This window comes from Propithecus coquereli, unplaced genomic scaffold (genome assembly GCF_000956105.1).
Source record: "Propithecus coquereli isolate 6110/MARCELLA unplaced genomic scaffold, Pcoq_1.0 Scaffold566, whole genome shotgun sequence".
Classification (NCBI taxonomy): Eukaryota; Metazoa; Chordata; class Mammalia; order Primates; family Indriidae; genus Propithecus; species Propithecus coquereli.
The window spans coordinates 1,098,302-1,109,137 of NW_012151574.1; the positions used below are offsets into that span (position 1 = coordinate 1,098,302).

The 10,836-nt window shown below is 50.5% G+C and overlaps 1 protein-coding gene across 4 annotated transcripts in view; it reads right to left on the reverse strand.

Annotated features, from left to right (window-relative positions):
- Positions 1 to 29: 29 nt before the first annotated feature.
- PKIG (protein kinase (cAMP-dependent, catalytic) inhibitor gamma) overlaps positions 30 to 10,836 on the reverse strand; it is an 82,912-nt gene continuing 72,105 nt past the window's right edge. For 3 of the 4 annotated variants that reach the window (XR_001138054.1, XR_001138055.1, XM_012657947.1), the window contains exons 3-4: positions 5,462 to 5,635; positions 30 to 805 (exon numbers count right to left, since the gene is read on the reverse strand). Coding sequence is in view for 2 of the 4 variants with exons in the window: in XM_012657947.1 (XP_012513401.1) it covers positions 726 to 805; positions 5,462 to 5,612 (231 nt within the window). In the remaining 2 variants the exon portion in view is untranslated. Of the gene's footprint in view, positions 806 to 5,461; positions 5,636 to 6,711; positions 6,739 to 10,836 lie in introns of those variants that run through there. The other variant, XM_012657948.1, reaches the window with a different exon arrangement.

The window sequence follows — 10,836 nt, forward strand, 5'->3', positions numbered from 1 at the left end:
TGTCTGTAGGAGAAATAATCTTAAACCAGTCACACAGATCATCAGCATTTATTTCCTGGGTCATAGGTGTCACTTATCTTGGTAGAAAGGGCAAAGAGTTGGTCAGATAGTTTTGAGCCAAAATCCCTTCCCTAAAAATGGATCTGTGAAGCTCCACGAGGGAACCTCAGAGCTGCCTAGACAGATGGTGAGAGTTTAGCTTAAAATGGCTTAAAAAAAAAAAAGTAAACTGATTGTCCATTCTCTCCCTCTCTGCTGAAAAAAGGTTTAAAATTTTTAAAAAGTTTAAAAGTGTTTTTTAAAAAAGGGGTAAGAAGGTCTTGACCCAGAAGGTTGGGGCTGGAGAGGAGGGGTCGGTGTTGGGACATGGTCCCCACCCAGGCCGCTGACAAAAGGAGTGTTCCTGCGTGGGCCACTCACCCTGGCAGGCAGGGCCCAGCCTGTGAGTCTGGGTGCCAGCCGAATAAATAACATCCTGTGGCTACAGTGTCTTGAAGGTGTACCTGGGCATGGCGAGGTGGTGGTGGGAATGCAGAGCCTGTGGGTGTGGGCAGAGGGCTTACCCAGAGTGGGGGCCACAAAGGCCTCGGGGGGGCCCTCTCAGTCTGGCCTAGCTTGCCTGGGACAGGGTGGGGCTCAGAGAAGAGGCTGCCAGGCCAGTGCCAGGGTTCCCCTTCCAGGAGAGGACAGCAGGTCTCGTTCAGCCTCCTTGGACAAGGTCAGACTCAAGACGAGGTGGCGCCATCACTGCTCTGGGGCTGCTTGCTAGCCTCCTTGTCTGCGGTGCTTGCCTCTGCCTGTCCTTCTGGAGAGAAGAAAGAGCAGCAGGTTTTTCCTGGGCACATATACACAAATGTAAAGCACAGAAGCGGGGGTGGGAGCGCCCAGCCAAACTGATACCATCAGATAAGCCCTGGGGAGCGGCAGGACTGGAGCTGGATTAGGAGGGGTGGTGGCCAAGGGGAACTTTAGCCTGGACTGTAATACCTTAATTTTTACCGTGGAAACACATGTGTTGTTACTTATATAATTAAAAGCCAATTCAAGGGCCAGGTACAGTGGCTCACGCCTATAATCCCAGCACTTTGGGAGGCTAAGGCGGGAAGATTGCTTCAGCCCAGGAGTTCGAGGCTGCAGTGAGCTATGATCATACCATTGCACACCACCCCAGGCAACAGAATGAAAGTCTGTCTCAAAAAAAGTCAAAGGCCAGGATTGTAGATGGGTGCTAAAAGCTTCAGGTGAAGGGCTGTTGAAGGTCAGTATGTTTGTGCAGGATCACCAGAGGGAGAGGGCAAATGTTAAGTCCCCAGTGCTCAGCAAATGGCAGCTGTACTTATAAGACAGTAAAGGGCGTAGAACCAGGCCAGCTTGGGGAGTGCCAGGGTGTGGGCTGCATTAGGGTCTGTGGGTGCCCACAGTAATCTCGGGTGAGGGGTATTGTGCAGAGCCTGAGCCAGCATGCTGCCGGCAGCCTCTGCCCCCTTCCCAACTCTATCCTGCTGGAACCCCCAGTAGGGTGAGGGGCAGCAGCAGGCTTGGAGAGGGGGAGCGACTTGCCCAGTGAGTCAGGGTGCAAGCTGGGTCTCCTGTGGCCCAGCTTCTCTCAAGCCCCACTGTGGAAAGTGGGGCAGGCAGGCCCTGCCACCCACTGGTCCAGCAGTGCAGGTGAGGGCAGTGTCAAGCTTGTGCCCAGACCACCCCTCCCATTCTCTGTTAATCAGGCACCTTCCCATGAGGTGCCCACATGGGGCCTGGCATGTGGGCAAAGCTCCATCAGGGGTGTAGTTCTTCAACTTCAGCAACACTGCAATGTCACCAGGTGCCGTATGAGCTCACCGAGGGCCTGACTTCAAACCCAGCCTTCACCAGACCACACCTTTGCATCCTTCATGCCATAACTAAGGAAAACCACACCCTGTACCGGCCTCCAGGGTGTGCGGACTGCTGGGGGCAGATTTTCATGCAATCCACACAGCAACCTGGAGGTGTCATTAGGGTCATGATACACACAAGAAAACCGAGGTTCAGAGGCGTGAATGTTTTGCCTAAGATCAAGTGGTGGAGAGAGCGAGAGAGCTCTGCCTGCCACCAAGGCTCGTGCCCCCACCACCATAAACAACCTCTTCCAGTAAGACTGCTCGAGGGTTTCGAAAGCCACAGCGTCAGCGCTGCCTCATTGTGTCCTTCCAGCGCTCAGGCAGCTAGTGGCAGCGGCAGCAAGTGGTGCAGGAAGAACTTGGAGGTCTGGCCCTCAAGTCTGTGGTGACCTTGCTGCCTGCCCACTCCCATCCTGCCTCCTTTCCTGGGACAGTGCCTTACCAAAGGTCCAGAAGATTCTTCTGGCCCTCCAGAAGCCTGACCAACCAGACTACTCTTCAGACAACATTTCCACCTTGTGATGCCCTATTTGTCCCCGAGCCTCCTCCCACCATGAGCAGGAAGGTTGTCTTGAAATTCCCTAGTGATCTCTGCTCTATTTCCTTGCTGTGGGGCCTTGGGCAAGTCATTGAACGTCTCTGAGCCTCTGCTTCCCGATCTATAAAGGAGGATGGCGACAACCTCTGCCTAGGCCACGAGGCGGGTGCAGGGCCTGAATGTGGTCATCTGGCACATTGGAATGGCTCAGCCACCGGGAATGCTTCCTCTGGGCCAGTCCCGGCTCGTTCTCGGGCAGGGAGAGCACTTTCCTCTCCAACTGGCACCCTTAGGACTCTCTTGGGGCCAGTTTCAGAGCAGGATTAGAAAATGTTCCACAAAGGTGGGCAGGGCACTCACACTTCTCCATGCCTTGCCTGCTGTTTCTTTTTTAAGGCCAATTAAGGAAATTTCTGTGCTCCCTACACAAGGAAATATCAAGGAATGACAAAGGTTTGCACACAACATGCTTGGGGAGTGCTAACAAACATGACCGGCCACAGACCTGGGGAGGCTGGGAGGTTCCCCTTCCCCTGCCGTGCCGTAGTCTCCTGGGAGGCTGTAAGCCAGCAGAGGCCCCAAACATGCTGCTATCAGAATCTCTGGGGTGGCACCTGGAACCCTGTATTCCCACGGCCTCAGCCCTGCCTGTGGAAACTACACTGCTAATAGCCTCCTGGGAGTCACTCCTGCAGGGGCTCTACCATGAGGGCTACAATTCTGTGCAGTGAGCACTGTTCTTTCCTCAGGTCCCCCTTTTTTTCCCTCTTAATTTTTAATCTTTTTATTTATTAATTTTTTAGAGATAGGGTCTCACTCTGTTGCCCAGGCTGGAGTGCAGTGGTACAGTCATAACTCACTGCAGCCTGGAACTCCTGGGCTCAAGTGATCCTCCAGCCTCAGCCTCCTGAGCTGCTGGGACTACAGGCATGCACCACCACGCCCAGCTAATTTTTGTTATTTTTTTGTAGAAATGAGAGTCTCACTATGTTGCCTAGGGTGGTCTCCAACTCCTGGCCTCAAGTGAATCTCCTGCCTCAGTTTTCCAAAGTACTAGGATTACAGGCTTGAGCCACTGCACCCAGCCCCTGGGTTTCATTTTTAAATGTCAGTTGCCTTGGCAGGCAAATGTCGAGGACCCCAACACTTAAGAGATTCTGAGTCAGAAGGGCCCAGGTACATGGATGAGTGGCTGCAACTGCTGAGGTAGAGGGAGACAGAAAATAAAGTTTACTAGAGCTTAGGGGAAGGACACAGAGGCCTTGAGAGCGAGCCCTGGCAGCATGCCTGGTGTGACAGCTGGGCCTGCTGGTCATTCAGTCGGTCAGTGAACAGCCATTAACTAGGCACCTCTATCACGTGCCCAACGCCACCAGGCACCGAGGGCACAAGACACAGACCCTGTGCTGGAGAAGCTCAGTGTAGAGGAGGGCATTGTGTTATGTGGGGTTACGGAGGCAGCAGGGAGAAGAGGCGCCTCCCTGTCTGGGAGGGGGCACTGCCATCAGGGACGGCTTCTCACCACAGCAGGAATCTGGGTCTCTAAAGGATGAGGAGAAGCCAGCTGTGGGGGGTGGGGGTGAGGACCAGGCAGAGGGTCTCATGTGTTAAGGTCCATGGGGGCTTCTGAGAGAGAAAAGGACCTTCCCCTGGCTGCGTGAGCGGGTCCTAGGGGAGGAAGGGGAGGCTGAGGCTGGAGGGGTGAGCAGGGTGACACCACAGAGGCTGATGTGCCTGCAAGGAGCTGGAGGCACATGACAAAGGAGGGCTGGCAGACCACTGGAATAGGGAAGGCCTCGGAGCAGTGGGGTTCCACGGGCAGGGACTCTCTCTTGAGGCAGCCAGATTCTTACACTAACTACGTTAACTTGTTCTCTCTGGGCCTCAGTTTGTCCATCTATAACACGACAGGGTTGGGTCCACGTCCCCACAAAGCCTTCTCTGTTTTGCACTCATAGGTCACTCTGAGGGCCAAGAGCTCTGGACTGGGGTGACAGTGAAAGGCAGGGTTGTGCCCTGACAGCTGCGCTATGAGAAGTGATGTAACAGACACGGCCCTGTGGTGCTGTGGGAGCAGGAGAAAAGGCCTTAGCAGCAGGGGTCAGGGAAGGCTTCCCAGAGGAAGGTCCCAGGGCCAAGCAGGGTCCTCTGGGAGAATGGAGGGAGGGGAGGGGGAGTAGAAGTGTCCCAGGCAACACTGGGGTGGCAGACGTTACGTTTCCTCTAGTCATTCGTTCAGTTTGTGATTACCAAGTACCTGCTGTGTGCCAGACAGAACAGAAGGCCTCTGTTCCCCTGGAGCTCATATTTAAACAAATGAGACCCTGTCAGAGAGTGATGTGGTCACGTGACTGGGAAGGGACAGTTTAACAGACGAGGAAAGCCCCTCCCAGTGCTTGGTATCTGAGCTTGGGCCTGAGTGTGAGGAGGTGGCAGCCACAGCACTGGGTGGCGAATGTTCTACGTGGAGGAAGCAGTGAGACAAAAGCGGAAAGACCTGTGCCTTCACTGAGAGACAGACATAGGCAGGTGTGGCTGGAGGGTGGAGGCGACGGGAAAATGGCATCAGGGCCCGGCTCACAGCAGGACTGCTGTAGGCACTGTGACAAGTCTGGCTTCACTCTGAGGGTGATGCTCCTGGGGGATATTTTGGCAGAAGCATGATGGGACAGGACAGCTTAAGGGAATCCTCGGGCTGCTGCACAGAGCAGGACAGAGGGGTGCAGGGAGGCACTGCAGTCAGCCGGGTGTGGCTGTGGGATGGGAAGAAGTGGATGGACCTGAGATATATCTCAGAGGAGAACTGACAGGACTTTCAGATGGACTTCAGGGGAAGGGGAGAGCCTAGGATGCCTGGCCAGAGACTCCTTGGGGCCCGAGACACCGGCACCCTCCCACCTAGAGATTGGCTGCACTGTCTGCCATTGACCATGGGACAGGCCTGATTTAAATGCAGTTTCTTCCCTGAGGAAGTGTGGGCAGTCGAGACTTGGAAGCCAGCCCAGAGCCTGGCAGAGAGTGTGGCAGACCTGCTGGCTCTGACCTGTACCCTCGAGTGCCAGCTCGCCCATGTCTCCAGCCAGCTTCCTCACGCTCACAGCCTCCGAGTCACCCTGGATGTCAGGGACAGCGTTCCGACGGCCCGTCCGGTCACAGGAGATGAAGTCCGAGTAGGAGGACTCGACCTCCATCATGCCTGTTGCATCGCTCCTCAGGCCTGTGGGGATGGGGGGAAAGAGGCAGAGGTGAGTCCGGGTGTATCCTGCAGAGAAGACTCAGCTCCAGTTCCCAGCACTGATGTTTTCTGACAAAATGATAGTTATTGTCTTTCTCATTGAAAACAAGTACAAAGTCACTCACTCATGATTCCACAACTAGACAACCACCATCAACATTTTAAAGAACATGGGTTCAGACTTTTAAGTAAAGTTATTGATAAACACATACACATTTATCAATATCATGTGCCCGGCACTGGCTGAGTGCTACAGATGCAGCAGTGAGCAAGTCAGCCATGGTCCCTGCCCTCACAGAGCTTACCATCTACAGGAGGTGGCATAAAATCACCTAGCACTTAAGTCATGACCTTGGTGCTCAGGGATTCAAGAGAGGGTGCTGGAGGGACCACCAGGACCTGATCAAGGCTGGGTCAGGAAGTGACATTTTAGCTCAGCTCCGAGGAGGAACAGGCATCATCTAGCTGCGGAGTGAGGGGAACAGCACGTTTGAAGGCTCTGGGGAGGGAGGGAAGGCGAGGTGGGATGAAGAACAGAAAGGGCCAGCAGGCTGGAGCGTGGCGGGAGAAGGGCACTGCTGAGGTGAGCAGGGGCCAGACTACATTTCGGACTTGGTCCCTGAGGGTCAGGAACGATCAGCGGTCCATCTTCAAAGAGGACTCTGGTGTCTGGGTGGAGCAGGGCTGGGAAGAGGGCAAGTTAAGAGGCTCCTGCAGAAGTTCAAGTGCAAAGATGGTGAGTGGAGGAAGGTGGTGGTGGTGGTGGGACAGATTCCAGATGTAATATGGAGAACAAATCAACAGGACTCAGTGTTTGATGGATGGGAAATTTGGGTTTCTGGAGTGGATAAGTAGGTGGACAGATGTGGTTTACTGAGATGAATAATAACAGGAGGAATATTTGGGGAGTGAAGTGGGGTGGAAATTAAGAGTCCTTTTGGCCACGTTAACTGTGAGATGCCTGTGACCCCTCCAAGGGGGAGATAGAGTAGTACGTGGAGCTAGGGGGCTGGAGGTCACATGAGGGGTGGGAAAGATATGAAATTGGGAGTTCTTACTACAGAGATGGTAGGTAACAGCCCTGGTGGTTGATAGTACAGCCTAGAGAGAGAAGAGAAGAAAATCACACATGTAAAGAAGAGCCACATACATTTAGAATTTATTTGGGATCATACCATACGTTGTATTTTACAGCCTACTCTTCAGAACACTTAAGAGCATGTTAAGGCTCCCTCCTCCTAGTTCTTGTACCTGCATACTTGGACATGCCAGGATACACTCTAGGATCAGTCCCCTAGAAATGAACATGCAGGTACTTTCCAATTTTCCACCCCTGTACAAAACACTGAGTCTTCCTGCAAATCTTTGTGCCCATCCGTAACCATTAATATTTCCTTAGAGCATATTCTTATAAGCAGAGTTGCTGAGCTAAAGGGAAGAGTGAAATAATGTTTAGACTTCTGACACATTTCCAAGTTGCCTTCCCACGTGGCATAGTGGTATTTATAATAAAAATTGGAAGAAAAAAATCTTATCAAATCAGTACTGTTCCTATTTATATTCTCACCAGCAGTGTGCGAGATTGCCCATTTATCTATACCTTTGCCAACAAGAAGTATTGCTACTATAATCATAAAAGGTTAATTTGCTAGGGGGATACTAGTGTCTCTATTGAGTACCTATGGTTTTCTGAAGGCAACTAAATCACAGTCATTGCATGGACTCTGGCTACCTGGCAGACTCTGAGTTAGGAAGAGGGAGGGGGGTCTAAGCACTGGCCCGACTCTAGGGCTTCACAGTGCAGTGGGGTGGGCCTAGAAAATCCCAGTTCTAGACACACTCAGGCAAATACCCCCTGCTGTCTAAATTGTGAGGATGTTTACTGCACATGGTCAGTAATAGCAACCTATAAGAAACCACCCAAATGTCCACCAGGAGGCCAGGCATTATGGGAATTATGAAGTATTCACTAAAAAAAAGTGCTATACAGCCACTGTGGAAAACAGCATAAAGGTTCCTCAAAAAATTAAAAACAGAACTAGCATATGATTCAACAGTCCCACTACTGGGTATATGTCCAAAGGAGATGAAATCACTCCATCAAAGAGATATCTGCCCTCCCATGTTTACTGCAGCACTATTTACAACAGCCAAAATATTGGCTATTGTATCAACTCAAGTGTCCAACAATGGATGAATGGATAAAGAAAATGTGTATATACACAAGGGAATATGATTCAGCCATTAAAAAGAATGAAATCCTATCATTTGTGACAACACGGATGGACTTCAAGGACATCAGGTTAAGTGAAATAAGCCAGACACAGACAAATACTGTGTGATATCACTCACATATGGAATCTAAAAAAAAAAAAATTTGATACCACAGAGGCAGAGAATAGCACAGTGGTTACCAGAGACTGGGGAGGGAGGAAAGAGGAAGGAGAGGTTAGTCAATGGGTACAAAGTTACAATTAGACAAGAGGAATAAGTTTGCACTGTTGCAAACTAAATAAGTTCAGTACATTGTAGGGTAATGATGGTTAACAGAAAGGCATTGCATGTTACAAAATAGCTAGAAGAGAGGCTTTTGAATGTTCTTGCCACAAAGAACTGACAAATGCAAGGGGTAATGGATACACTAACTACCCTGATTTGAATGTTATACAACATATATATCAAAAAATCAAATTGGCAACCCAGTGTGGTGGCTCACACCTATACTCCTTGCCCTCTGGGAGGCCAAGGCACAAGGATCACTTGAGCTCAGGAGTTTGAGACCAGCCTGAGCAAGAGTGAGATCCCGTCTCTACTAAAAATAGAAAAAATTAGCCAGGTATGGTGGCACTCACCTGTAGTCCTAGCTACTCAGGAGGCTGAGGCAGGAGGATCACTTTGAGCTTGTGAGTTTCAGGTTGCAGTGAGCTATAATGAAGCCACTGCACTCTAGTAGCCAGGGCTACAGAGCAAGACTCCTGTCTCAAAAACAAACAAAAAAAAAACAAATTGTACCCCATACATATTAATATGTACAATTACAATGTGTCAGTAAATAAATAAATAAAAAGAAATGTGCCAGATAGACCTGTACTGACACAGCGAGATGTCTGAGATAAAACTGTCAATTGAAAAATACAAGTTGCAAAACAACACCTGAAATAAAACTCAGTTTCTGTGGGGAAAAATAGCAGATGTATGAAAAACAAATCTGAAAAAATACATATCAACCTTGTCAACTGTGGTTCTTTGTGATTAAGGGAAACTTCTGTTTTCTAAGTCTATATTTTTGTAATGGTTGAAGTTTTTATAAACCCAAGTTATCATGTAATGCTTTTAGAAGGTAACTGACATTGGCAGGAAGTGCCCAGAAAGCACCCAGGGTGGGGCTTAGTAAGTACCATTGTGTGTGTGTGTGTGTGTGTGAGAGAGAGGGAGAGAGGGAGAGACAGACACACACACACACACACACACACACACACACACACACACGCACGCACGAGGGATAATCAGCATAGGGGCTGGGCCCAGAGTCCCCGACAACACCTAGCTCAGAAGAGACACCTAAAGAATGGATTAGGGGCAATCAAAGATCAGATGAGACACGGAGGTGTCCTGCAGTAGAAAGAGCAAATAATGAGACATGTGACCTTAAACCCAAGTTCTGCCACTGGACCCTGAGCAAGACCCTGCCTTTCTTGGGGCCTCCGTTTCCCTATGTGTAAAACAAAGGTGGGGCCAGAATACTGTCCTAGGCAGTTCCCCCTGGCTCCAGCAGATGGCGCACCCTGCCCAGCTTTCTCAGCAGCCTGGAGCGACATTGCCCGCCCCAGTCCTGCTCTGGCCCCTCAGCCAAACCAATTCCCAGAAGTTGCAGAGCTGGTGCCTTCTGCAGACCACAGAGTTTCACTCCTGCCCTCTCCCTCTGGGGAAACTGCCCAAACCTTCACAACAGGGAATGGCCTGTTATAACAACAGTAATAACAATTATGACTACAATCCTAACAGTAATAAAAACTAACATTTACCAGGTGCTTATGTGTTTTACATACATCACTTAATAGCCACATCAGTCCTCTGAGGGAAGTGAGGGAGTTTATAACCATGACTCAGAAGGGTCTCAGCTCATTTTCCACATCACATCTGCTGCCTCTGGGAAGGGACGAACCCTGAGCAGGACACACCATTTCCCAGAGCCTCATCTCCTCAGCAATTTTCCTCCAATTAGAATGTCAGCTCCATGAGAACAGGGATATCCATCTGGATTGTTACCATGCCAGACTGCAACCTAATCCTGGCAGCTGAGCCAACATGCTCTGCCTGCTCCATTCCCTGATTCTCAACCAGCACCCAGCAAAGAGTAGGAGCTCCATAAATGCTCCCTGAATTTCATTTTCGGACCCTGCTGATGAGAGCGAATTTGTATCTACCTTCTCTCTCCCCCACTCCCTGCCTATCTGTGGGCATGATAGGCCATGAGGGCTGTGCTGCTATTCTTGACCGGTATCTCTAGGATCTGACACCAAGGGATGGAGTTACAGGCTCCATCCAAGAGGCCAGCTTCCTGCTGGAACAGACTCCTGGGGCTGTGACCTCGCCCTTGCCCTATCTGACTTTACAAGCTGCCCAGTGTAGGAAGCTGACCCTCGTGGCACAGAGAGAGAACTGCGCCATGCTCAAAGCCCAATCCTGGAAAACATCAACTGAGCCAATGTGCTCCCTCAGGGAACGGTGATTCCAAACGGGGTCTGGGGAACTCTCTGATCCAAGGCACAAATACATAATTTCATTTTTCTTCCACATTTGTATTCCTTGCTCACCCTCTGCTCTTTAAAGTCAACAGCAAATGGGTGAACAAAAGAAAGAAATCCTCAGATGTCAGGAAATGGTCATTCTCAGGCCAGGTGCAGTGGCTCGTGCTTGTAATCCTAGCACTCTGGGAGGCCGAGGCAGGAGGATTGCTTGAGGTCAGAAGTTCAAGACCCGCCTGACCAAGAATGAGATCCTGTCTCTACTAAAAATAGAAACAATTATCTGGGTATGGTGGTACACACCTGTAGTCCCAGCTACTTGGGAGGCTGAGGCAGGTGGATTGCTTGAGCCTAGGAATTTGAGGTTACTGTGAGCTAGGCTGATGCCACAGCACTCTATCCCAAGCAACAGAGTGAGACTTTGTCTCAAAAAAA